This window comes from Saprolegnia parasitica (genome assembly GCF_000151545.1).
Source record: "Saprolegnia parasitica CBS 223.65 unplaced genomic scaffold supercont2.15, whole genome shotgun sequence".
NCBI classification, from domain to species: Eukaryota; Oomycota; class Saprolegniomycetes; order Saprolegniales; family Saprolegniaceae; genus Saprolegnia; species Saprolegnia parasitica.
In genome coordinates this window covers 253,383-278,340 of record NW_012156409.1, presented here as the reverse complement: position 1 = coordinate 278,340, position 24,958 = coordinate 253,383, and the positions used below count along the sequence as shown (strand labels likewise).

Below are 24,958 nucleotides of genomic sequence, written 5' to 3'. Positions count from 1 at the left end.
GCCGATGCCAACGGCGCGGCAGGTCCAGCGATGGTGTTCGCTGCGCCTCGAGCAGCGCTTACAGTGGATACGCCTGCTGCGACTGCTCTACCTCCAGGAGCTCAAGGTCAAGCCGTGGTGGCCGCGCGATCCGTTCTTCCCCAAGCGCGACCGCGAGTCCTTCCGCGAGTACACACAGCACACGCTCGAGCAGTCGTTGGCGGGCAAGACGCTGGACGCGGTCATGATTCTGCTCAGTTTTACAATGGTGTACCTCTACATCCACGTTGTGTGGTCCAGTGGCGAAAACCTACCCAGCGCCGGCATTTCCTGTGCGTCATTTCACCCCAAATATGTCATTCTCATGCGATCAACCTCTAGTTGCGACCAAGGCGATCGGCGCCATCTTTACGTTCGAGTACGCCAATATGACGTCTACGAGGTGCCTCTAATGGGCGTGTGTGCTAGCTACATGATACGACTGTACGCCGCGCCGCTCCGCTGGAGCTACGTTCAGAGTTACGCGTCCATCTTTGATCTTATTTGCATCGTCCCAACGTGGGTCGAGATCGGCATGACGCAGGCCCAGCTGCTCGCCTTCTCGCAGGCGACGCCCGAGAACAAGCAGCTTGTGCAGTTTGTCCGCGTCCTCAAGGCGTTCCGGATCCTGCGCGCGTACCGCCTCTTGCGCTTCACGTCGTCGATGGTCCAGCGACAAGTGCTCCTGACGCTCCTCACGGTCATTTGCATCATCGTGTCCATGTCGGGCGCGATGCAGATCATCGAGCTCTGCCCGGACCAGTGCGTGCAGTGGGGTTGCCAGGACTTTCTGCGCTCGGACGGCCAGAAGTGCGTCACCAGTCGCTTCTGCACCACGGGCGTAGGCGCCTCGCTCGCCTGCTGCAACTGCCAGAGCCGACCGTTCTTCGACTGGATGTACTGCATCACGGTGACCATGTCGACAGTCGGGTACGGCGACATTGCGCCAAAGACGCGCCTCGGCCGCCTCACGATGGGCTGCATGATCCTCTTCACGTTCGTCATGATCCCGCTGCAAGTGAATGCGCTCGTCGCGCTCATGTCGGAACGCTCCAAGTTTACGACTCGGTACACCGACTACAAGGCGCACCCGACCGCCGTCCTCCTCTCGGCCACGGACGCGATCAATGCCACGATGCTCAAGCATTTTTTGCGCGAGTTTTTCCACCCGACAGCCCGAATTGGAGCGAGAACCTCTTGATCTTGCACATGAAGCCGCCGAGCCCCGACATCGTCAAGATCATCCACCAATACGAGCCGCGCGTCAAGTACATTGTCGGGTCGCCCCTCAACGTTTACGACCAGAAGCGCGCGGCGCTGCGGAGAGCCGTCGTCTGCTTCATTGTGACGTCGCGCGGGCCCGGCGCCGACTCGCTCGACCAGAAAAGCTCCCTTCTCACCGCCGTGTGCCGACGCATCGTATCACCCAAAGTGCCGATTCTCACCCAAGTGCTCTCGACCGGCAGTGTCCAGCACTGCGTCATCTCGGGCGCCACCACCGCCTTTAGCATTGAACAGATCAAGCTCGCGATTCTGAGCAAGTCCATCTTCGCGGTAGGAGCCTCGACGTTGATCTCCAATCTCTTTACGACCGTGTCGCCGGCCTTCGAGCTGCCGCGCGGTGCCGCTCCGTGGGAAGCTGCCTACTTGCACGGGTACCGACACGAGGTCTACCTTCTCGAGATCCCGTCGCAGTACGCCGATCTCTCGTACGGCGAGCTCATTCTGTTTCTGTACCAACGCTTTCGCATCATCTGCATTGCGGCAGAATCGGTACCGTCTTCTTCGTATTGTCTAGATGACAGTACGTATTGAATGGCATGCTGCGTAGGGTGACGGCCCCCACTTTATGCACAGCGACCACAAGCTGCCGCTCTACGACGACCAGACGTGCCACGTGTACGTCATCGCTGCCGGGTCGAGCGTCAAAGACGACGTGCGCAAGGTCACGCTCGACGAAGTGCGCACGTTCCAGTGGGAGCTTCACTTGACCGAACCGCGCGCCCGCACGCGCCAGATCGTTCGGTCCGCGCACGACATTGAAGCGTCGCGCCAGCGCATTGAGGCCAAGAAACGCCAAATGCTCAAGATGCCAGTCTTCATGAAGTACCTCGCGACAACACGGACGAGCCAGGCGAACGCGGCTGTCGTGGCCGTACGGAAAACAACGCGTAGCTACAGCCTTAACAGGGTCAAGTCGCTCCAGGACGCCGAGACGCCGTTCGAGCTCTTTCTCGTACACCCATGAACGAATGGGAGAGTAGTGAGCCAGAGTTGTAGGCCAAACCGCTGCCCGACAATCTGCGCCGGCACATCATATTGATTGGCATTCCCTTCTCGCTCTTCGACGTCGTCACCGCACTCAAGGCGACCAAGACAGACATGAAGGACCACGACCAGGCGATCGTCATCATGTCCCAGCACCCGATGACCGAGGCGCAGTTCAAAAGCATTTTTTGGTTCACCAGCACGATCTACTTTTACCAAGGCTCGGCGCTCAGCGCGTCCGATTTGCAGCGCATCTCGATCCAGCTGGCACGCGCCATCATTGTCCTTGTACGATCATCCCTTTTAATATGACTGTGTGGGTCACGGCAGCGTAGGGCGCGGGAAGCACGGACCGCAAGCACTACCTTGACGACAACATGGTGGACGCGGACGCGATCACGACCGTCCGCTACATCGTCGAGGCCTGTCAACGCAACAAGGTCAAGCCCAACATGGTCGTTGAGCTCGAGAAGGCGTCGAACGTCAAGTTTCTCAGCCGCATCGTGCAGACGCATCGGGGCGACCCGCCGTCGCCGACCATGAGCCCCGTCCGAAGCATCAAGCACGAGCTCGCCGAGGAGCACTCGGAAGGCAACAACACGCCGCTGCCAGACCTGCCGCACATCTTTGAGCCGCCGTACGTTTCCGGTACGATGCGATCCCACAGAGTGCGATGACGATTGCGACGGCGCAGGTCGCGTGTACGTGAGCGGGATCATTGACCGCGTCATGAGCGAGTGGTACAAGAAGCCGTACGTCGTGCCGATCCTGGACATGCTCTTGCATGGCCACACGGCCGACATCTCCAAGTACTTCTTAGCGTAGCTTATTGGCGTCTCATGCGAGCACGACAAACTAGGCAGCGCCAATTGTTCCAGGCACCGCTGCCATTCGCGCTCTACGGCAAGACCTTCGCCGAGGCCTTTCGCAAGCTTCTGAAAGCGGTTGGTGGCGATGAAGTTGTCCGGTTTCATTGACAATGTGGTCTAGGACGTCATTTGTATCGGACTACTTCATGGCTGGTGCGGCACGAGCTTTGTGTACACAAACCCACTGCCCGACACCGTCCTCTCCAAAGACGACCGTCTCTTTCTGGTGGGCGAGCCCGGCGACATTGTCATTGCCTAGTCGATCAACGATTTATTTATCCCTGGTCGAGTCGTCTATCCTGTTTAGTTAATAGTTCCACCAGCACTTGACTCCGATTCAAAACTTTGAGGCAAGATCTGAGGTTGCACATTTTTCGGATTGCACGTTTACTGTCACACGACGAACGAGCAACTTCAACTTTCCTTTTGGGTCCCCCTATTTTGGAAAAAATTACACACACATCGCGCGGGTTCGCGTGGGACACGGAGCGTCGTCGAAGTAGGGGGCCCCACAAAACAATAAAAAGGAGGCGAGAAACAATACAGCTATATCTTATCGAACATTTTGTTTTAAAATACCTGGGTCTCCGCGTACCTCGTCCGTCGTCGTCGCAATCTGTCATTCCGTGACAGCGCCAGCGACGCCAGCATGCTCGTCCGACGCTGCCTCACGCCTCTGCTGCTCCTCGCCGCCTCCGCTGCAGGTCCGCCGTCGACTGTGTCGGTGGTAACGTTCTCACACGCAGACTTGTAGGCGCCAAGACGTGCGCCGAATGCGCGGGCAAGACGTGCCTCCTTGAAGGCAGCGTTAGTCTCACTGGCGGCGCTACGTCTGTGGCTCTCTCGCTCTGCTACTATGATGCATCGAGCGCACCGGCTATTACGTTTTCGTTGAGCGCGATGCCTTCGTGCGACGTCAACTCGGTCCTGATGCCGCGCGTCAAGGCGTTGGCGACCAACACGACGACGACCTCGGGCCTTTGCACGAAGACGAGCGCCGATCCGTGCCCCGTTGTCGCGACGCTTCAATCGCCGATCGACTGGGCGATCGCGCTGCAGGCCAAATCGACGGTCAACACGCTGCTTGCGTCCATCGACCAGTCGTCGTCCGACGTCGTCAAGGTAGCAACCTTCTCGACCGAGACGGCGCCGGCCGTGACCTCGGCCGAGACTGCGGTCACGGCGTGCGGCAGCAACATTCCCGTATCTGGCAACCGCTTCTCGAACCTCGACGCGTGCAACGTGGTGCAAGTGTGCAGAGGGCCCGTCGGCGCGTCGACGTGCGTCGTCTCGGAAGCCGGCGGATCCTTGCGCAACGTCACCGCGTCGTCGTCGAGCCAAGTCGTGTTTCTCTCGATGGCCAAGCCGTTTGGCTGCGACGCGATCTCCGCCAACTCGTTCCTGTACGTTCAAATCACGGTGGGCGACGCCGACGCCAGCGGCCTGACCAAAGTCGCCAAGATTGGAGGTATTGCATTCCTGTCCTAGGTTGCCTCTCACAAAGCGCCTTGGATAGCGCTCACGACGAGCACCCGCTTCACCGCGTACCCGCCGGCGGTCGGCGCAACGACCCTTTCGCTGGCCGGCGACGTATGCGCCGGCACGGACGCTTCGTTTTCGCTTTCGCCGAATGCGACGAGTCTGCCGGCGTCGACGGCATCAAGCGGCAACACGACACTGACGCTCGCCACGCCATGGACCGCGTCAAGCGCCGCGATCCTCAACTACACGCTCTGCGGCGTGTCCGTCGCGCGAAGCATCATCGAGAGCGGAAGCAGTTTGAGCATCACGCCGGCAGCCATGGCCGTGCCGTCAACGAGCTTGCTTGCCAACGTCGCGGTCACGGGCGCGGGATTCTCCTCGGGCAGCGTTAACTGCACTGTCGTTGCTGCCAAGGGCACGCAGACCACCACCTTTACGACCTGTGCGTGCACGGCCACGTCGACGACCAACCTCACGCTGTCGTGTTCCAACAGTCTTGCAGATTACGTCGGGTATACGCTCGCCCTGGTGCTTGCTAATGGCGCGAACCCGGTGACGATTGGGTCTGTCTGCGACGCTGCGCAGTGTGCGACGTCGATCATCACGGGCGCCCCCGAGGGAGACCAAACCGCGGGTCTGCCCGGCGGCTGGATTGCTGGCATTGCCATTGTCGTGATCGCGATCCTCGGCTTCATACTCGAGTGCAGCCTCCACCGCAAGCGCTTCCGCCGCGACCAGCAGGCGAACCGGACGCAGTACGTCGAGACGCACAACGCCGCATGAGATTCCTAGTCGCTCTATCTATACACACTGCCATTCTACTCGACGATTCCTGCTTTACGCTAATTTGCGACTAAACCGGATCTTTTCAGCGCGGGCTTTGGCCAAGTCCTTCTTCAACGCATAGCGCTTGGCGGCCGAGAGCCCTGGGTCTTCGAGCTGTGACTCGAGCGCTGCGATCGGCGCGTCATACGGCGACGCCTCGACCTCCCGCGTCGTCGTCGCACGCGTCATTTCTGCCGCGCTTGCCGCTGGTGTCAACGTGGGTTTGGGGCGGTCGGGCACCGGTGACGGCGGTGGCGCCGCACTCTGCTCGTCGAGTTCGCGCGCAGCAAGGATCTGCGCAATGTCTTCAGGCAGCAGCTTGTTTTTCAGGTAACTCATGATCTCGTCCGTGCCCTTGTTGACGGTGGCAATGCGCACCGTGCGCTGGGGGTTGCCGCTAATGTACAGCGCCTTGAGCTTGGGGCAGAGCCCGAGCTCGGCAGGGATCTACACGTCATTGCATGCTTCTGTCGATGCGGCGGAAGCCTACCGCTTGGAGGCTGTTGTTTTCAACCGACAAGGACGAGAGTGCGGGCGCCTCGTAGATTGTGCCCAAGTCCGTCAACTGCAAATGCATCAGCGATGCCTTTGCTAAGAAAGAGCCATTGTACCTTGTTGTCCGAGGCGCTCACGATAGAGAGCGCCTTCATGAGCCGCCACGGCACGCCTGCGAGTGTCGAGAGACGGTTGAACGACAGCAGTAACGTGTTCAAGCTCGACAGTTGATGCACGTTGCTTGGAAGCATGCTCAGCGCGTTGTTGCGTACATCCAACTCCTACGTGGTAACATCGTCATGAGGCATCTGCAACCAGGACTGTCCTGCCTTGAGCTTCATGCGCGCGTGGAAGGCGCCAGCAAATGCGTGCTCCGTCAACGAGTTTTTGCGCAGGCGGAGGAACACGAGGTGGGGCAGCCCCAGAGCGCTCATCGGCAGCGCTTCGAGCCGGCAGTCTTCCGCGACCAGCGTCGTCAGCTGCAAGCAGAGACCGAGTTCGTCGGGAAGCACGCAAAGACCTGTTTTCGACAGTGTGAGCGACGTGAGACTCGACGTGAGCGGCTCGAAACTCCAAACTTCTTGCGGCACCGTTGTGACGTCAAGTCGAGACTCCCGGACGCCGCCGCTTCCATAAAGACGTGGTTGTCGATACCGGACGCACTCGGCGCCTGCAGCGTAAATTCGTCCGTCTCCTCGTCCATCGCGTCGACACCGACGGGCGGCTTGCCGCGGGTGCGAAGGTATTTCTTGAGTGCTTCACAGCCTGCTGATAAGACCGACCGCCGAATGGCGCTAAGCAGCCATGATCATTTGATGCACGACGTGCAGCCATACCGCATCGAGTTGCCATCGACAAGGATGTGGTTTAGACCTTTGAGATACCCCAGACCTACGCCGCATGAAATATCTTCAACGATAGAAATGCTCCAACCAGGAGGTAGATCCGAGAGGTCGTTGTTGGTCAGATCTAGTGTCTTGAGACGGTAGAGCAACGCAAGACCGTCGGGCACGGCCAGGAGCTTATTATCGCGCAGGTCGAGGACCGTCAAGTGGTGTTGAGCGCGGACGAGCGACGTTTCGTCAATGACTTCGAGCTGGTTGAAGCCCAAGAAGAGCTGGTCCAAGCCGCACGCTTCGAGCGGCAGCTCTGGGAATCGCACCAGACGGTTCTGGCGCAGGTCCAGAAATTTCAGACTGCGCGTTTGCTGGAGGCAGCCCTGCAGCGACGAGAGCTTGTTCTTGCTCAGATCGAGGTTGGCTAGTGCGCGGAGCTGGCTCATAGATTGCGGCACCGACTCGAGTTGGTTGCCTTGCGCCGTGAGCACGGTCAGTTTTTCGAGTGCACCTACCAGAACTCAGCCTTACCCACACAAGCACCGTACCGAGAGTGGTCGGAAGCGCACACAAGAGATTGTCTTCGACGCGCAGCACCTCGAGGGCGTGGAGCTGCCCGATCGAGTCGGGCAAGGTCGTGAGCTTGTTGCCTGACAGGATGATTTCCTTGAGCTGCGTAAGCTGCCCGAGCTTCTCGGAGAAGCCGCCGCCGAGCGCGTTGCTACGACGCCACGTTAATCCTGATCGACTGAGTCGCGCAAACGAACTTGCTCACGTCCAAGAACGCCAGTGTCGAGAGCGAAAAGAGCTCGGGCGGAAGCGACGTGAGCTTGTTCTGGCACAGCTTGAGCCAGAGGAGGCCGGTCACGAGCGCAATGCTGTGGGGCACCGCCATAATCTCGTTGTGGCTCAAGTCGATCTTGACCAAGTCGACGCACTCCCAGACCTTCTCGTCCTACGCACGGTTTAGCGGCCGCACGTCGATTGATGAGAACGCACCGGTTCCATCGAGTCCTGGAGGTGGCAGGCTTCGTCGGGAAAAGTCGTGAGGCCTCGCGCCGGCAGCGAGAGGAAGCCCGTCTTCCTAGCCTGGCGGAAGGCCTTCTTGCTGCCTCCTCCATCGACGAGCCCATCGGTCCTCGCGTCCTGGGCGGCTCGGAACGCCCGCTTGGCTGCGACGGTGTGCATGGATCCAAATCTTCCACGACTGGGATTGGCTGAAATCGGATCGAAATGGACCAATGGCCTTGTTGAAGAGTTTGCACACGAAGCCCAAGAGCCCACGAGCAGCAGCGGACGATGGCGCCGTACTGGCTCGAGTTTGAGAAGGAGATGATGGAGAACCTCATGCTGGAGCGGGACATCATGGTGGTCATGGCGAAAGGCCTCGCCCAGCGCACGCTGCTTACCAACTTCCTGCGCCTGCACTGCGTGCCCACGAACCTCGTGCTGTGTCTGAACGCGACCGACACGGCCGAGCTCTACGTCGAGGCGCTCACGATGCAAGGCGTTCCGATCGACCAGCTACCCAAGGTGCGTTTTGTTCGACCATAATGGCTTGATGTGTCATTACGGCATGCGACTAGATCATCACCAACAAGTGCACGGTGCAGGAGCGCAAGCAGCTCTACAAGGAAGGCGGGTGCTTCTTCATTACGTCTCGCATCCTCGTCGTCGACTTGCTCAACCAATCCATCGATGTCCCGGTAAAACAGCGTTGCTTTTGTTTTGCCGATCACATATGTGGTCCTAGATGATTTCGGGGCTGCTCGTCTGTGACGCGCATCGCGTCACAGACACGTCCGTCGAGGCCTTCATTCTGCGTCTCTTTCGGGAGATGAATCGGACTGGGTTTGTCAAGGCCTTCTCTGAAGACGCGTACGCCTTTGCCTCCGGCTTCCACAAGGTCGAGCAGGTCATGAAGCTTCTGTACCTTCGCAAGCTCCTTCTGTACCCGCGCTTTCACATGGCCGTGCACTCGGTCCTGGACCAGCACTCGCCCGAAGTCTACGAGATTGAGGTCAGCCTCACGCCGCTCATGAAGGACATGCAAGCTGCGCTCCTTGTTGCGCTCGAAGCAACACTCAACGAGCTCAAGCGCAGCTGCAAGGACCTCGACGAAACGGAGCTCACAATGAAGAACGCGCTCACAAAGGCCCTCGAGTTTCAGCTTAAAAAGCAGGTGCGTTTGATTTCACCGTCCTGCGCTTCCTCTACGACCCTAGTTGAGTGCCATTTGGCACCGGCTGCCGCACAAGACCAAGCAGCTCACGGGCGACCTCACGGTGCTGCGACAGGTACAGTGACGACACATGGAAATCCGACGATCTCACGAAAGCTAGCTGCTCGCATACTTGACGCGCTACGACGCCATCACGTTTTACAGTTTTCTCCTCGCGCAAAAGGCGCAAAGCGGGAACCAGCGCACGCCGTCGCCGTGGCTCTTTACCGCCGCCGCCGACCGCCTCTTTGTCGCAGCCAAGAAGCGACTGTACACGATCCGCACCAAGAAGGGCGTCGCTGGGATTGAGCTCACGCTCGAAGCCAACTCCAAGTGGCAGTCGCTGCACGAGCTGCTGGCCGAGATCCGAGACGCGCCAGCGACGAGCAGCGTCCAAGGCGGCGCCGCGACACTCATCCTCGTGCGCGACGAACGCACGTGCGCCCAGCTGCGCGAATTTCTCTACTGTGGCGGCACCGACATGCTCCAGCGCCGGTTCCGGCAGTACCTCCAGCAAAAAGGTGGGACGTCCTTCTCGACCGAGCACCAGCTGCTCCTCCAGGCGTGCGGCATCGCGCCGGCTGTGCATAAGACCAGTGCTGGCAAGCGCAAGGCTGTGACGGCCACAAACGAACCGCTGCCGAGTGAAATGGCCTCGTACGGGCTCTCGATGGACGAGCTCGTCCAACTGAGGTGCAATCTTATCCAGTAACGGAGCTTACGTGGCCCGTAGCCAAGACGACGGTCTGGTCAAGAAGACCAAGTTATCGGCACCGCTCACCGTGCTACCGCGGAACGACCACCTTGTCATTTGCACGTATGCGCAGGCGAAGCGGTGTGCGACGCTCCTTCACGACCTGCAGCCCGAGCACGTGGTTTTGTACGACCCGGACGTCGCGTTCATTCGCGAGCTCGAAGTCTACCACGCGCACTACGCCGACGACCCGCTCAGCGTCTACTTTATGGTCTACGACGAAAGCGCCGAGCAGCAAGCGTACTTGACCGAAGTTCAGCGGGAAAAGGTACTTGCATCCAAGTGATCGCGTCTCACTCAATGCATATAGGAGGCCTTCGAAAAGCTCATTCGACAAAAAGAGCATATGGTGATCCCGCTCAACGTCTTTGACATCCCGGCGCACATCAAGGCCAAGCAGGCGCCGCAGTACAGCTTGGACACGCGCACAGGTGGCCGCGCACGCGTCCAGCTCGTGTCGCACAGCGTCATTGTGGACGTGCGCGAGTTTCGGTCGGCGCTGCCGTCGATGCTGCACAAGGAAGGCATGGTACTGCATCCCGTGACACTCGAGGTTGGCGACTACATTCTCTCGTCGCAAATGTGCGTCGAGCGCAAGTCCATCAGCGATCTCTTTGGCTCGCTCAACAACGGCCGCCTCTTCAACCAAGCGGAAATGATGATTCGCCACTACCAGGTCGACTGGTTCGAGTGTCGTCGCCTCATGGAATCGCTCGCCGTAGACGCCGCTCTTGCTCATCGAGTTCAATCCCGAAAAGCCCTTTGCGCTCCAGGCACGTCTTTGCCTTGCGCAATATATGGACCATAGTAGTGTAGGAAGTCGGTGAGATCACGAGCGACATCAAGCACAACAGCATCACGTCCAAGTTGAGCCTCCTCGTCCTGCACTTTCCCCAGGTACAAAAGGCGTCGATTCAGCGGTAGTGATCAGGCGTTAGCTTCGCTTCCTCTGGTCCAAGTCACCACACGCGACCGTCGAGCTCTTCCGGCTCGTCAAGAAGGGCCAGGACGACCCAGACGTCGAGGCCGCGATGGCCGCCGGGTCGGCAACCTCGGGTGGGTCGTCGTTCTACAACATGAACGCGGTCGACGTACTGCGCAAGCTCCCGGGTATCACTGCGCACAACTACCGCAAGGTCGCAGCTAACTGTCGCACCCTCGCGGACCTGAGCAAGATGACGCTGGCCGACCTCGACCCGCTCCTGGGGCCCTCGAATGCCAAGAAGCTCCATCGCTTCTTCCACCACAACACCAACGGGTAGAGTCTTGCGAGATACTTTAGCTATGGTACTGCGCCGAAATTCTGCCCGCGTGTAAACAAGAGGAACGAGAACGTCCAGCAGGATGCAACTACTAGTACCTGGTACTGTACTAGGATAGAATAGCATTTTGGCGCCAACGCTATCACTGCGCGGTGTCGCGCCTCACGTGGTGTAAAGGTGGTGGGTTTTATGTTTTTCACGGTCTGTGGGAAACCGAATTTCATTCTTTTTCGGTTTTGTCCTACTTTCAGGCAAAAACCGAATTCCATTGGATTCGAGCCCAGTAGTCCCTTGAATCTCGCATCTTGATGATGAGCGCGATGTTCCGCGGCCAGCGCGAGATGTCGACATGGCGGATCGCCGCCGGACGCATGCAGCGCAAATGGGTCGGCATGAAGCAGGTACGCTCCATGAGACTCATGACGCAGCACGGCTCATGCACGCCATATATGGCGCAGCGAACCACGTGGCACTTCAAGCAGCGCAAGAGCGGCGTCGTCTTCCAAGTCGACGGCAAGGACGCGCCTGGCGAGATGCATCTTCGCGTACGTATCTCTACTGTAGCAACGGGTTCTATGGCGTGAACAGGGCAAGAACGTGCCGCTGGACGATCTCTCCTTTTGCCACAACGTGCTCGCCAACGCGTCGCCCGAGACGCTCAATGGCATCCTCGGCGCCATCTCGCCCGAAGGCTCGGACCGCTTCTGCACGACCATGACGTGCTTCATGTTCCACAACTGTGCGCCGCGCGTCCGCTCCATGGTGCTCGACGTGCTCAGCAAGTCGCGGCTGCCCGACATCTCGTACGACGTGTCGCTTCGTTACAACGTAGGAGTGCGACTGCGTTTAGGCTGGCGAACCGTGGCGTGATCATTCGATCCATCCAGCAGCAACTGCTCTCACCGCTCGTGCGCCAGAAGGCCGAGTACCAAACCGCAGCTTTTAACATCCTCAAGGGCACGCACGGCGTCGATCTCACGCTTCTCAAGGAAGACATCAACGCCGAGAACTCGATAAATGCACTGCAAGATGGGTTTCGCGGTGGCGACCTCTACCAACTCATCTACGGCGCCAAGGACATGACCCAGGTCGTCTCGGTCATGCAGCACATCGCCGTCGAGTCGCTCAAAGTGTCGATGGCGCACAAGCACAAGCCGCTCGTCAAGATCATGAGCGATATCGACGATACGCTCTTTGCAGGGTACGCTATCCTCTCCTGCTGCGTGCTTGGCGCATACTCATGCACGGGATGTAGGTGGGCCGACCAACGGTATCCTGCGCACGTGCTCTACCCTGGCGTCTCCCACCTCTACCGGTCCATCGCGCACGGTGTCGACAAGGCACCGTCTGTGACCTTCCTCACGGCCCGGCCGCGCGGCTTCTTCAGCCTCGGACGCACGCTCACGGCTGACCACCTCGTAAGCCTCGGCATGACCAACCCCACCGTGCTCAACGGGTCGGTGCAAGGCCTTGTGAGCAACGCTAAGATCGCTGGGTACCTCTCTGCAATGATGATCTACGATTCTACATGGCACATGCACTAGCCTCAAGCTCCAGAACTTTGAGCGCTACGCAACGCTCTTTCCCGAGTACCAGTTTGTATTTTTTGGCGACGCGGGCCAAGGCGACGCGCTCCTCGCATCGCGGCTGCTGGATCTGTACCCGGACAAGGTTCCCGCTGTCTTCATCCACGACATTGCGCCGCAGGAGCCGACGACGGGCGACGGCGGCGCCAAGGACGCCTACCGCGCGTACGTAGCACAGTCCATCGACCAAGTCGACATGCGACTCATGTCGGTGCGTAGGCAAGGCGTCGTGTTTTACGAGACGTACGCGGGCGCGGGTCTCGCAGCGTACGAGAAAGGACTTGTTTCCAAAGAAGCTTTGACGTCGCTCCTCGACGCTTGCACGTCCGAGCTCGACCAAGTCCCATTCATTGGCGCCCTAGGCCCCGAGAAGCGAGCGCGGCGCTTGGACGAACTCGAAATTGACCGTCAAAAGATCCAGCGGCTCTTAAGTTACTAAATATCAAGTTTGGTGGCAAACTGCGTGGCGAGTGAATCTTTTTGTTTTCGCCGGCGTGGCCACTTGCGGTGCGTCGCGCTGGGTATTGATGGCGCGGCGTTCTGCTGTCGCCGAGGCCGCAAATCGTCGTCGTACAAGAGCGGGTGCGGGGCGGGCCCCTTTCGCTTTCGGTCGTCGATCGGTGGGGGTGCAAGAGCACGGGAGGTGGGTACTCCCACGCGGCAGGTGGCATCTCGTACATGCCCGTATACATGATGGGTGGGCCAAAGTAGTCAGGCGACATATAATACATGGGGTGACAGCCATCGGGCATGGGACACGAGTGGGGGTACACTGGGCCGCACGGGTAGTAGGGGTCGGCCCGAGGAATGTTGCGAGGGGCCGAGTAGTAGCCGGCCCACTGCGGCGGTGGCATGAAGGCCATCGGTGGTCGGTATCGAGGCCGGACGTACTCTCGTGGTGGCTACAATAAGGTTAGGAGTCTCCCAGTCAAGGTAGATATGAACCTCAAAGCTCGGCTCGAATGCGTCGCCCGTCACAAACGGGTGGGCGAGCGCCTGCTCTGGCGTCCAGCGCACCGCAGGGTCCACGACGAGGAGGCCGCGCAAGAAGTGGCAAAACACGTGCCGCGCCTGGACTTCTTTCTCGCACTCTTCGGACGACGCGCTGCGAGGAATCGGGTACGCATGAATGATGTCGTCGAGGACCGAGTGCTTGAAGTAGCGCTTTGATACATTGCGTGGCGTCTGCGTCTCGGCTGCATACTCGTCCGGCGTCTTGAGCCGCAAGACGCCGCGCTCGTCTCGGTGGTAAAACCTGCGCACGTTGCGACCAGCCGCGAGCATGTGCGACGGCGGTGGTCCAATGGTTTCAACAATGAGTCGGAGCTGGTCGTGGTCCGAGACGCCGGGGAAGAGCGGCAGCCCAAGGAAGATCTCGACACTACCATTCGTCGCGTCAGCACATCAATCAGTCGACGGGATGTACCTAATACAGCCCAGCGACCACATGTCGATGGCGCCGTTGTAGGGTAGCCCCAAAAGCACTTCGGGTGACCGATAAAAGCGCGACTGAATGTACGAGTAGACGGTCTCGTCTTCGTAGCAGGCCGAGCCAAAGTCCACAAGCTTGATTTTTGGCACCTGGCGCCGCGAGGTGGCGTCCGTGATGGAGAAAGTTTGCTCGGTGCTAGCAGGGCGCATGTCCTTGTCCAGTACATGAATCTTTAGAGGGACGTACCCGGAGAGTAGGATGTTTTCGGGCTTGAGATCGCAGTGTATGATGTTGGTGCGGCCAAGGAGCACGAGGCTCTTGAGGATTTGAATGAGGAAGCCACGGACGACGGTGAGCGGTAGGCCTCGAAACTAGAGTTCATGTGGTTAGCCATGTCGGGACGAGCATGTCATACGCTGTTTTGGCTGATGAGCTCGTACAAGTTGATGCTGAGCAGCTCAAAAACGAGGCAGAGATGGTTCTGGAACATAAAGTGATCGTGCATCTGCACAACGTGCTCGAAGCCATCAATTTCAGACGTGGTGCTGAGCTGCATACAAGTCATGAGGTTGCTAGCCATGGCAGTTGCGCGTACCAGCATCGAGACGTGGATCTCGACAAGGGCCTGCTTGTAGTACGACGGGTGATTGCGGATGATCTTGATGGCCACGAGCTCCTTCGAGTCGACATCTTGACACCGAAACACTTGGCCAAACGTGCCTTGGCCAAGAAGGTCCAGCACGACAAAAGGTGCGTGGGGTGGCCGGTCTTGCTCTGCACGCCCAAGAGGTCTCGCACACGCAGCACGATGTTGTTCTCGTCGTTGTCCCAGCCATTGTTGCCCGTGACGCGGCTGTTCTTGGTGAGCACTCGGCGCTCGACCTTGGGCGGGCTCTTGTAAGCGAGGCCACACCGCGCGTACGTCGCCGCGAGGTGCGTCGTGAGCCGCGCGAGCGCAGACATGCGGGGCGTCGGGCTCTGCGCGGCCATCGCGCTGCGCTGCGGCCCTCGCCGTGTCTTTGGCGACGTCGACCTGCTGGCGTGGGACACCTTGTCGCATGCGACCTCCGTCGGGCTGTCTTGGGCGCGCATGGCCGCAGTGGGATAAAAATACAAGATACACCGGTTCAAGATACCGAACGCAAGCCACGCCGAGCTGCATTTTAATTTTCACGGGCCGTGCATTTAATGCAATCTTCCCAGTTATCATACAAAGCTCAAGTGGAATGGCTGGCATTTTCTGCGGTTATTGTATGGGGACAAAAAAATGCAAGGCCGCTAGAAAACCGTCGAACATTTGACATGTGCATTTTATTGTCTTTTCCGCATCACTTGCATACATATGCCAAGGTATTTGGCACAATACGGCATTTAATTATTGCGGTCAGAGAACGAACCAATCGGCGACGATGCCAACCCTACGGCGCAACCGTTCGGCTCGAAGCGGCTTGAAACCGCTGTCAACAGTTTCAGCCGCGCGAAAAGGGTCGATATATCACTGTTTCAGCACGCTAACGCAAGCATGCTAACATCAGGTACCAAGGCCACGAGAGTCAAGGGCTAAGCTCGCAATGCACGTAATCGTCCCCAACTCTCAGCGACCAATAATATGCTGCGTCAAATAGGCAACAAGGAGCACGAGGTAGAAAAGGCTAGCGGCAAAAATCTAATCACGTTAGCGGACTTCATGACAACGAGGCAGCTTGGCGCGATCTAAACCATGCCCCTACTTTGATACTCCACTTCGAACTGAAGTCTGCAAAGCAACCTTGGCGTACGAAGCTGGGTGCTCTTGCAATCGGTCACCTCGTTGATGAAGGACCAGTGCTAGAAAAAAGCGCGACATTCGGTCTCCAGTTTCACAAGCAGACTCACTGGTGCCTATTAGTGAATATTCGCTGGACGAGGCTGATAGCCCTTTGCGTCAGCAACGTCGGCCCCAGTGGGAGTAGCGATTTCGTTATTACGAGTAAATATCAAGTAGAAAAGTGCATTGATTGCATCCCTAGCTCACTCTTCGAATCGCTCCATTGCGCCGACGACAACTATGACAACGAGTACACAGCCTCGCTGGAACAGCGTCACCAGCGTTGCCCCCAAGGCAGCGCCGACACCACGCATCATGGTCCCGCCGCGAACCTGCGCCCTGTAGACCATACCAATCCGCTCCGCTCTAGTGACGCCACCACCTACTGCTCGGGCTCCTTCCGAAGCAGCCGCACCGGCGCCTCGCACGCCCGTGCGCGCGCGACCGGCCACTGAGACCCAGTTTATCCCAGGAACACCATGGCCACCTCGATAATCCGTTCCGCTAGCCACCACCACAGCGCAGCTATCGCGCGTCGCTGCGGTAGAAGCTCAACTGGTAGCAGAGACGACCGAGTCGAACTCTCGCCAAACTCGCGTCCTTGCGCTCGAGCGCAACGTTTATCAAAACAGTTGGGCCAAAGGGAGTGAACTGTCGTCGTGTGCTCCAGTGAGCACCACGACCGCCACTGACGTTGGCTGCTTTTCGGTGATGTTGTATTTCTTGCATCTTGGCTTTCGGCATTGACAAAAGTCATTCAGATACGTCGATACATTGACTAAAAGACGCAACATTCCGCGCAGCACTTCGCACAGCTCATCTTCGTCGAAGGTCTTGGCGCAAATCTCCAGGCGCTGCTACTGGGCCACGACATTCTCGTGGCCGCCAAAGACGGGCCCTAAAGAAGCAGCGTGACAGCGCTGTCGCAGCCGCCGACGCATCGAAGAACAACCAATTACAGCAGTGGCTAGCGCAATTCAACGCCATGGCACAGCACGCCTTCGCCACGACACCAGCTCTCTCAACCACCTTCAAGCATTGTACGACTCCTCCATCGACACGCCCTTGTTGACGAGGTGAAGGGCCTCAACGAGCAGCTTGGCACGGGTCGCGCCGACTGCAAAGCCCAGGACTTTGAGATACACACGCTCTTGACCGCGGCAAGGTGGTTAGAAGATCCGTTGGTCAAACGCAGATAGTGTGCGGAAAGTCACAGCAAGCGCGGAGCCAACATCGAGTGAGTGTCGACTGAGTCCGTCAAGCGAATTAAGTAGGGACTGGAGAGGTCGTGTCCACTTACCGGTGCATCTAACAGAAGCCGCATGCAAGCCATCGCCCAAGGCGAAAATGCGCTGGCGCACCACAGGCGGTGCAGGCAAAAACTCGGAATTGATGGCACCATATCCGGATACTCAAATATTGTTGAAGCTACGCCGCATTTTTTCGACCCCCCTACGGGACGCTCGTTTCAGGGGGTGCATCAAAATATTTTCTTGTCCCCAGCGTCCGCCGCAGTTGACGCTCCTCGGTCAACGCATGCAGTTCCTCAAGAGTACCGTCATGGGCCTCGGCTCCGCCTTCACGATGGGCAGCGTCGGAGGCCTGCCCTTCTCGCTCGAGTCCACCGAGCCTGCCTATGATGCAGGGCTTCCGGACTTTATCCTACTCCGCGGCAAAGCCAAGGCCGACGGCAGCAGCGTCGCGGTGTTCAAGTCCAAGCAGCCCTCGAATGCGCTAGCGCAGAACGCTCTGCGGCGCATCAAGACTTTGCGCCACCCGAATGTCCTTGCCTACATTGTACGTCGGCGTCCTACGAGGTCCATCCAGCTCATGATGCGCCGGTGTAGGACGGCATTGACGTGCCCAACAACGGCCACGTCTTCATCGTCACCGAAGACGTCGTGCCGTTGAACGCCTATCTCGACGACATCCGTGCCGAGTATGGCGCCAACAGCAACGAGGAGAAGGTCCTGATCGCGTGGGGTCTTCGGTCGATCCTCGGCGCGCTCAAGTTCATCAACAACGACGTCAAGCTCATTCACGGCCGACTAAACCCGACCAGCATCTTTGTCACCAAGGTGCGACGACCGCTCTCGATTCTATGCATATGCGTCGATGCTAGGGTGGCGAGTGGAAGCTCGGCGGCTTCGAACTCACGGGCGAGCCCAGCATGAGCGCGCCGTTCGTCCAGCACGACCACACGGTGGACCCGCGTTTCAAAGCACCCGGTGCACTTCCGCGCGTTGCTCTTATTGCTTCTTATAGTACTATGCGTAGAGTGTGCGCGCCGGGACTGGTCGTCCGTGGCATCGTCGCCCACGTATGCGGTTGACATGTATGCGCTCGCGTGCCTGATCATCTATCTGCACCACCCGTCATTCTCGTCGCCAAGCGATTGCAGTCGCGTTCCGTCCGGTCTCTCGACCTTTGTCAAACGTAGCACGGACGCAACGGCCTCGCGGCGCCTCAACCCCGACCAGGCGCTCACGAGTGCGTACTTTGAGTCGCATTTCTTGCGGCAAATGACCTTTCTCGACGAGCTCGCAATCAAGTCGCCGGACGAAAAGGTCGAATTTTACAAAGATCTGAGCGCGAGCATCGACGCCTTGCCCAAGCACACGGCGGTATTCAAGGTGCTTCCAGCGCTCAAGGCGATTGTGGATTTTGGCGTCGCGACGGGTGGCAAGGCCGGTGGCAACTACAAGCTCGATCCGTCCGAGAGTCACATGTTGCCGGCCATGGTCAAGATCGGGAGCCAGCTCTCGGTACGTGCCTCGAGCCATATTCGCAGCACGGAAGCGTTTTTTGTAGCCGGACGAGTTTAAGGACCAAGTGCTGCCGACACTCATCAAGCTCTTTGGCTGCAACGACCGCGCCGTGCGTCTCCAGCTGCTGCAGATGATGGAGTCGTTTGCCGTGCACTTTGACGCCAAGCTCGTCAACAGCAACGTCATCTTTGATAACATCTGCACCGGGTTCCATGACACGTCGGCCGTCTTGCGCGAATACACGGTCAAGAGCATGCTGCACATTGCCGACAAGCTCTCGGACGCCAACTTGAACACGAAGCTCATGAAGTTTTTCGCCAAGCTTCAGGTCTACTCTTCTCGTCGATGATCAAATGATCGATGACGTGCTTGCTGACACGAGGAGCGTAGACGGACCCTGAACCTGCGATTCGCACCAACACGACGATCTGCCTCGGCAAGATTGCGCCGCATCTCAGCGCCGCCACGCGTGCCAAGGTGCTCTTGCCAGCGTTCACCCGCGCCCTCAAAGATCCGTTCCCGCACGCACGGCTCGCAGGCCTGCGCACACTTGTCGCTTGCGACGTACTACGTGACGAACCTCCGTCGCGACTCTCACTGTCGTCGTTTTCTGTAGGAGTACTTTACGTACCAAGATGTTGCTTGCGCCATCATTCCTGCGATTGCGCCGCTCATGCTAGACATTTCGCCCAGCGTCCGCGACGAGGTCGACTCGGCGTCCACTGCACGTTGCTTCATCGATACCATGTAGACGCTGACGTGTATGGCCGATTACATCAAGAAGATCCAGGACGAAGCCGCCCAAATGAAGGTGCGCGAGGCTGATGAAGAGCGCGAGCGCCAATTGCACGAAGCTGCCAACCCTGCTGTGATTGACGCGGCGCCAGTCTCAACTACTTCGTCCGCGTCGTGGCAGCCGCCAAAGCCAGCAGCCCCAATCTCGGCAAATGACTTCAACGATGACGGCGATGACGCGTGGGGCGACGACCTCGACGATTTGACGAGCCCAACAACGACAACACCGGCAACTTCTACTTCATCAACCACTGCGTCATGGTCGACTCCTGCTCCAAGCACGTTCTCGTCCTCTGCATGGCAAGCGTCTTTGGCTCCGAAGCCTGTGCACGTGACGCCGCCCAAGCCGTTGCAGCCCGCTGCATCTAAAGACGATTTCTTTGGCGACTGGGGGGCGCCGTCGTCGACGGGCTCGTCTGCGTCCCGCACGGGCTCGGGGTCGCTGAGTCTGCAAAAACCTTCTGCGCCAACCGGTTTTAGCGGTGCGAGTGCGTCGCTCGTCAAGCCAGCCGAGCCCAAAAAGTCGCTCCAGGAACGCCGGTCCGAGGCGAAAGCCAAGCGAGAACCCCTCGGCGCCCTGAAGCTCCAAAACAAGCCCAAGGGCGGCGACAACTGGGACTGGGATATGTAGGCGTCACCGCCTTGTATGCAACGCTCGTAGACAATTCATTGCCCAACATGATCATCCTCCTTCAACATGGATCCTCTCGCCTTCTCTCGCCAGAGCCTGCCACGTGTCATGAGCTCACTGCGATTGCCGTTCAGAAACGGCTCGTGTGGCGTGGCGCTCCACGATTGGTCCACCGAAGATCGCGGCATGGAACCTCTCAGCTCTTAGTGGTCGTCCCGCAGAAGCAGAACCATGGCGTGCATCGAAGCGAGTGCGTCGAAGCGAGCGATGGCCGAGTCCTCGTCTCACACTGCCCATCCCGCTCCACGAGATGATAGGCGACGTATCGCCATCATGGAGCATGGACCTGAGCGAAGAAAGCTTCCCTTCCTCGGGGTCGTCCTCGTCACAGGCGGCCGCCGCGTTGCTGGGCGGACGCCATCGCCGTCGCTTCCCTTGCCTTCGCCGTATCCAGTGGAAGAAAAACACGTAACGGCCCAACAGCGGCACATTACATACAAAGCGTTGCACATGACAAGGCGGGTGCAATACAATACAATGTACCTTGCGATTTGTATACCACTTTGAAGTGCTGGAATATTATTATTCGCGCGATCTTGATGCGTTCGATGGCAATGGCTCTAAAAAATATCGCGTCATAAAATAAATGCTACCCGATGGTCGCCTCATTCTTGAGCTTCAAGGATGTCTGTGCGAATAATATTATTCAAAATACAATACAGGCATCGGACGCTGCAAAAAATAATCGGCCCGACAATCTTGCGGCGTTTGCACGTGTGGCGTCCGTCCATACAAACAGGCAGTGAGTGTTGCACATGTCGAGGTCCCATTTCTGCAACGGATTTCTATTTTCGGGGGCCCTTGGCGGGCAACGAGAGTTGTTGTGGCGATCTGTGATTTGCTCGCGCCGCGATACTGGCCTCTGATTGGGTCCCTGCCCTCTCCTCGCTATGTGCGAGTGAGATCTTCTTCTTTGTATGGAATGGTGCAGAAAGCAAGGGGAGGGGAGAATATAGAAATTCGAAGTCAACGGCGACGGGGACGCTCAGTTTTCTTTTTCAGTCAGCCCGGAAGAAGCAACCATGGGCATGGCCTTTTCTCGCGTGTTTGAGCGCCTCTTCGGGAAGAAGGAGATGCGCATCCTCATGGTCGGTCTCGATGCGGCCGGCAAGACGACGATCCTCTACAAGCTCAAGCTCGGCGAGGTCGTGACCACGATCCCGACCATTGGCTTCAACGTCGAGACGGTCGAGTACAAGAACATCTCGTTCACGGTGTGGGACGTCGGTGGTCAGGATAAGATCCGCCCGCTCTGGCGCCACTACTACCAGAACACACAGGGCCTCATCTTCGTGGTCGACTCGAACGATCGCGACCGTGTCGACGCCGCCCGCGACGAGCTCCACCGGATGCTGAACGAAGACGAGCTCCGCGACTCGATCTTGCTCGTCTTTGCCAACAAGCAGGATTTGCCCAACGCCATGAGCGCCGCCGAAATGACGGACAAGCTTGGCCTCCACGGCCTCCGCCACCGCCAGTGGTTCATCCAGGCGTGCTGCGCCACGACGGGTGACGGCTTGTACGAAGGCCTCGACTGGCTCTCGGCCACGCTCCAGAAGAGAAAGTAGACGACTCCGCCACCGCAGGCCCGTAGTTTTGCATTCGGTTTATATTTTAGCTTGCCAACAACTGGGAACGATTTATCTAATACAACGATTCTACTGTTTGCAAACAAGCCCTACGCGTTCACCTCCCCTCTATCGTTCACCGCCACATTCGTGATCACCCATATCCACACTCGTTTTGTCGTGGCAAGAGAACGAAGCGAACGTCGATTCATCGTCATCCGTAAAGATCGCAATCTCGACACCGTGCTTGCATGCAAGGGATGCATCACACCCGACACACCGCAGCCTGCGTCATGGCAATGACAGCGTCTGCATCTGGCAAGGCGCTTCCAAGATACAGTCGACGATGCAAAAGATTGTGAGTGTGATAATGGGTGGCGCCTCTACAGCGTCCCCATGCCATCCTACGTCCACGGCGCGCTTTACGGGCCTTCGCCGAGCATGAGGTTGACGCGCTTCATGATGTAGTCCTTGGACGGGTCGTACGGCAGGTCCTTGCTCGGGATCTCGAGCACCGTGGGGATCGTCTGCTCGTACGCGTTGAGGAGATGGCGGATCTCTTCGGCAACCTAGCCACGCCATGAGCCATCGTCTTTCGCTTATCTGGCAGCGCACATGCTGGTTGATAAGAATAATGGCAATGTCATCGCGGCTCGAGAGGCGCTTGAAGGCGTCTTCGATGACCGAGATCGGGGTCGCTACAATGGACATGATGAGCTGCCTATCGATATGATGCGCGCGACACACTCGGCTTGACGACGAGGAAGTTGGTGCCTTCGGCCGTGCGGTGGCCGACGCCCGCGAGGATGAAGCCCGTGACGGTGTCTTCGTCGCCGATGACACCGACAAGCTTCGTAGCGCTCTCCAAGCTCATGTTGCTTCCTTCCTCGTTCCGGTCTTGAAGAAATGACCACAAGTCAATTGGCGAAAAATGGAGCTCTGTTTTTTCTTCACACACTATATTTTAAAATGCAAGTATACTACAATTGAATTATAATGGAATAAAAAGACGGGCATGCCTGTGGAAAAACGAATATTATTATGCAGATATCGCCCGGCTGGGTTTAATATTAAATCCCGGAGCCAAAACCCGGACGCAAGTGGAGCCATGGAGACCCGGCGCAAGAGCTTCGAACCGACCTCGATCGCGCAGTACTACGAGAGCGTATCCGACTGCCTCAGCTTCAACGCTGCCGCCGAGCGCCAGCGGTAGGAAGCATGGACTGCGCCACTGGCATCATGCCTGGCTTGCGTAGGAACTACGACCGCAAGCGCCGGGCGCTGGTCCAGACCATCGGCTACGAAGCCGTGCTCAACCGAGCGAAGCGCACGCAGCTCTCGTACACATCGTACGCTTCGCCTAGCACGTCGAGTGCGACGCAGCCGTCCTCGGTAGCTCTCGCGTCCTTGGTCATCGGTCTATTGACCGCACATAGATGAGCACATTGAAGCCGGCGCCGTCGCCGGGCATCAAGATGCCGCAGACGTACAACATGGACGCCAAGCAGCTCGCGGCCAAGTACAACAAGCCGAACGTGCCCGCGACGCTCAAGCCGATGCTGCCGTCGGAGTCGACCACTGACGCCAAACTGCCCTTTGCGATCGGGACGGAAGTTGTCATCAAAGTCGTACTCAATATCCTCGCCATCGTGGCGCACTGCAAGCTCATGCAACGCCACGTAGGCCGTCGACAAGCTTGCCGCATATGGGCTCTCGCAGCTCACGGGGAAGAAGGGCAAGATCATCTCGGCGCCGACGGCAAAAGGCCAGTTCTTGTATGGCGTTATGTTTGACAACAACACACTGCAGCACGTGCCCGTGGAGGCACTCGCGCTCGCCTCACAGGCAGGGCAGATGCAGCTACCCGCGGCCAGCCAGCTCAAGATTGAGCACTCATTCCACATGCACCGGTTGATGCAGGACCAGTTCAAGGAGATCCAGGCGCTCCAGAAGCAGCACGCCGAGTACCGGCAGGCCAACAACACGGCAGCCATGGCCGAGGTCCAAAATCGCTTTCCGTGCTGCGGAACCTCCACCTTTCGCAAATTCGGTCGCTCAAAACCAAGCAAGAGGACGAGTTGCGCCAAAAAGAAATTTCATAAGACTACTATAAGACCACGCAATGAGACCTGGTTACGCAATAAGACGTGGCCACGCAATTGGTCATGCAAAGGATCGATTATACAGTGGTGGTTTACATAGAGGGAAAGACAGGGTGGACTACAGCATGGTGATCGAGAGCGTGCTTAGGAAGCGTTGGCGTAGCACGTGTTGACGAGAGTCTCGGCGCGCGGCAAGTAGCGCTGCGGCACGCGGTTCTTGCCGTCCGCGACCGTCTCGGTCGCCTCCGAGACGCACGCGATGAGCGCATTCTCCTTGGCGATGAGCGCGAGCTCTTGTTGGTGCAGCGATGCGATCTGCGCGTGAAGCGACGCGTACTCGCCCACATACGACGCGTTGAGGAGCGAGTGGAAGTCGGGCTTGGGCAGCACGAGGAGGTCCGATGGCGTGTTGGCTTTGGCATTCGTCATGCACCACGTGACGTTTTGAAGGAGGCCGCTGTACGGCGACGGGCCGACGGTTGACCACGCGTCGTCGTAGCAGCTCTGCAGGAGGAGATAGTGGTCTTCGATCGCGAGCGACTGGAGCGCGCTCGTGTTGAGGGCCAGCGCAATGTCGCTGGCTTTGTTCGACTCAAAAATAGCGTGCGCGTTCGCGAGCGTGACGTTCGCACCGAGTTGCGACGCGGTCGGGCCCCGAGACGTCCGTGTCGATCACGGGCTTCGTGCACGTCGAGTTCGTGTACGTCTCGAAGCCCAAAAACTCTGCCGGGTTGAGCAGGTGCGTCGTCGTGCTGGCAAAGATCTCGAACGCACTGCTCGCGCACTGGAGGATCGCGTCAAAGGTCGCGCGAATGGCGAAGAACTTGGCCGGGTCATTGTTGACGGTCGCGAGCTCCGTGTTGCGCTGCTGGACGAGCCCCGTGGCGATCTCGAGCTCGCTGACGTATCCGTCGCGGTTGAGATCGGCTGGGAGGGGAAACGGGTACGGAAGCATGCACAGGTCCCGGATCCACGAGAGAAGGGACGGGATTTTGTTGGGCTGCACGACACCGTTGATGCCAAAGACATCGACACCGACGTCAATGCACTTGTCGAGCGTCGCAAAGTACTCGACGAGGTACGTGAGCACGATGGCGCGGGCGTCGGGCGAGTTGAACCAGATCGTCGTGACGTTCGCCTCCAGCGCACCTTGGACGCGAGCCACAATCGTCTTGGCCT

At 58.4% G+C, this 24,958-nt stretch overlaps 12 protein-coding genes across 12 annotated transcripts in view; 8 read left to right on the top strand and 4 right to left on the bottom strand.

The window, feature by feature from the left end:
- Positions 1–4: 4 nt before the first annotated feature.
- On the top strand, positions 5–1,219 carry SPRG_05241 (hypothetical protein; the record flags this gene model as incomplete). Its single annotated transcript, XM_012343841.1, has 3 exons — positions 5–311; positions 361–397; positions 448–1,219. 3 exons carry the CDS (start codon positions 5–7, stop codon positions 1,217–1,219), a joined length of 1,116 nt encoding a protein of 371 aa, XP_012199231.1.
- Positions 1,220–1,227: 8 nt separating this feature from the next.
- On the top strand, positions 1,228–3,470 carry SPRG_05240 (hypothetical protein; the record flags this gene model as incomplete). Its single annotated transcript, XM_012343840.1, has 7 exons — positions 1,228–1,791; positions 1,850–2,254; positions 2,299–2,574; positions 2,622–2,934; positions 2,981–3,095; positions 3,146–3,230; positions 3,277–3,470. 7 exons carry the CDS (start codon positions 1,228–1,230, stop codon positions 3,412–3,414), a joined length of 1,896 nt encoding a protein of 631 aa, XP_012199230.1. The 3' UTR covers positions 3,415–3,470.
- Positions 3,471–3,746: 276 nt separating this feature from the next.
- On the top strand, positions 3,747–5,513 carry SPRG_05239 (hypothetical protein). The gene is made up of 3 exons (XM_012343839.1): positions 3,747–3,859; positions 3,910–4,623; positions 4,672–5,513. The coding sequence occupies exons 1-3, from the start codon at positions 3,805–3,807 to the stop codon at positions 5,418–5,420; spliced, it is 1,518 nt and encodes a 505-aa protein (XP_012199229.1). The 5' UTR covers positions 3,747–3,804; the 3' UTR covers positions 5,421–5,513.
- Positions 5,389–7,996, bottom strand: SPRG_05238 (hypothetical protein). The gene is made up of 10 exons (XM_012343838.1): positions 7,793–7,996; positions 7,561–7,748; positions 7,342–7,514; positions 6,891–7,304; positions 6,794–6,848; positions 6,548–6,751; positions 6,287–6,506; positions 6,074–6,238; positions 5,953–6,027; positions 5,389–5,909 (listed from the first exon to the last, which is right to left on the bottom strand). Exons 1-10 carry the CDS (start codon positions 7,979–7,981, stop codon positions 5,475–5,477), a joined length of 2,118 nt encoding a protein of 705 aa, XP_012199228.1. The 5' UTR covers positions 7,982–7,996; the 3' UTR covers positions 5,389–5,474.
- A 52-nt stretch (positions 7,997–8,048) lies between these two features.
- SPRG_05237 (hypothetical protein) lies at positions 8,049–11,122 on the top strand. Its single transcript, XM_012343837.1, has 10 exons — positions 8,049–8,326; positions 8,380–8,499; positions 8,547–8,975; positions 9,019–9,090; positions 9,136–9,707; positions 9,748–10,036; positions 10,079–10,444; positions 10,491–10,545; positions 10,589–10,665; positions 10,707–11,122. The coding sequence occupies exons 1-10, from the start codon at positions 8,093–8,095 to the stop codon at positions 11,028–11,030; spliced, it is 2,538 nt and encodes an 845-aa protein (XP_012199227.1). The 5' UTR covers positions 8,049–8,092; the 3' UTR covers positions 11,031–11,122.
- Positions 11,123–11,320: 198 nt separating this feature from the next.
- On the top strand, positions 11,321–13,055 carry SPRG_05236 (hypothetical protein; the record flags this gene model as incomplete). The annotated part of the gene is made up of 7 exons (XM_012343836.1): positions 11,321–11,431; positions 11,489–11,575; positions 11,619–11,833; positions 11,881–12,231; positions 12,286–12,525; positions 12,575–12,781; positions 12,836–13,055. Exons 1-7 carry the CDS (start codon positions 11,339–11,341, stop codon positions 13,053–13,055), a joined length of 1,413 nt encoding a protein of 470 aa, XP_012199226.1. The 5' UTR covers positions 11,321–11,338.
- Positions 13,056–13,058: 3 nt separating this feature from the next.
- On the bottom strand, positions 13,059–15,154 carry SPRG_05235 (CMGC/DYRK/YAK protein kinase; the record flags this gene model as incomplete). Its single annotated transcript, XM_012343835.1, has 7 exons — positions 14,644–15,154; positions 14,464–14,598; positions 14,295–14,419; positions 14,043–14,243; positions 13,562–13,997; positions 13,191–13,518; positions 13,059–13,075 (listed from the first exon to the last, which is right to left on the bottom strand). Exons 1-7 carry the CDS (start codon positions 15,106–15,108, stop codon positions 13,059–13,061), a joined length of 1,707 nt encoding a protein of 568 aa, XP_012199225.1. The 5' UTR covers positions 15,109–15,154.
- A 2,184-nt stretch (positions 15,155–17,338) lies between these two features.
- SPRG_05234 (SCY1 protein kinase) lies at positions 17,339–20,109 on the top strand. The gene is made up of 8 exons (XM_012343834.1): positions 17,339–17,652; positions 17,703–17,933; positions 17,978–18,083; positions 18,133–18,620; positions 18,667–18,951; positions 19,014–19,187; positions 19,240–19,329; positions 19,375–20,109. Exons 1-8 carry the CDS (start codon positions 17,392–17,394, stop codon positions 20,047–20,049), a joined length of 2,310 nt encoding a protein of 769 aa, XP_012199224.1. The 5' UTR covers positions 17,339–17,391; the 3' UTR covers positions 20,050–20,109.
- Positions 20,110–21,098: 989 nt separating this feature from the next.
- On the top strand, positions 21,099–21,786 carry SPRG_05233 (ADP-ribosylation factor). Its single transcript, XM_012343833.1, has one exon. It carries the CDS (start codon positions 21,132–21,134, stop codon positions 21,675–21,677), a length of 546 nt encoding a protein of 181 aa, XP_012199223.1. The 5' UTR covers positions 21,099–21,131; the 3' UTR covers positions 21,678–21,786.
- Positions 21,787–22,018: 232 nt separating this feature from the next.
- On the bottom strand, positions 22,019–22,599 carry SPRG_05232 (V-type ATPase). Its single transcript, XM_012343832.1, has 3 exons — positions 22,425–22,599; positions 22,293–22,375; positions 22,019–22,246 (listed from the first exon to the last, which is right to left on the bottom strand). The coding sequence occupies exons 1-3, from the start codon at positions 22,549–22,551 to the stop codon at positions 22,100–22,102; spliced, it is 357 nt and encodes a 118-aa protein (XP_012199222.1). The 5' UTR covers positions 22,552–22,599; the 3' UTR covers positions 22,019–22,099.
- Positions 22,600–22,785: 186 nt separating this feature from the next.
- Positions 22,786–23,779, top strand: SPRG_05231 (hypothetical protein; the record flags this gene model as incomplete). Its single annotated transcript, XM_012343831.1, has 5 exons — positions 22,786–22,886; positions 22,934–23,069; positions 23,114–23,305; positions 23,361–23,678; positions 23,744–23,779. The coding sequence occupies 5 exons, from the start codon at positions 22,786–22,788 to the stop codon at positions 23,777–23,779; spliced, it is 783 nt and encodes a 260-aa protein (XP_012199221.1).
- A 144-nt stretch (positions 23,780–23,923) lies between these two features.
- Positions 23,924–24,958, bottom strand: part of SPRG_19858 (hypothetical protein) — a gene marked incomplete at both ends in the record, with an annotated part of 2,102 nt that continues 1,067 nt past the window's right edge. The window contains 2 exons of the mRNA XM_012343976.1: positions 23,924–24,356; positions 24,412–24,917. Of these exons, the coding sequence (XP_012199366.1) occupies positions 23,924–24,356; positions 24,412–24,917 (939 nt within the window). The remainder of the gene's footprint in view (positions 24,357–24,411; positions 24,918–24,958) is intronic.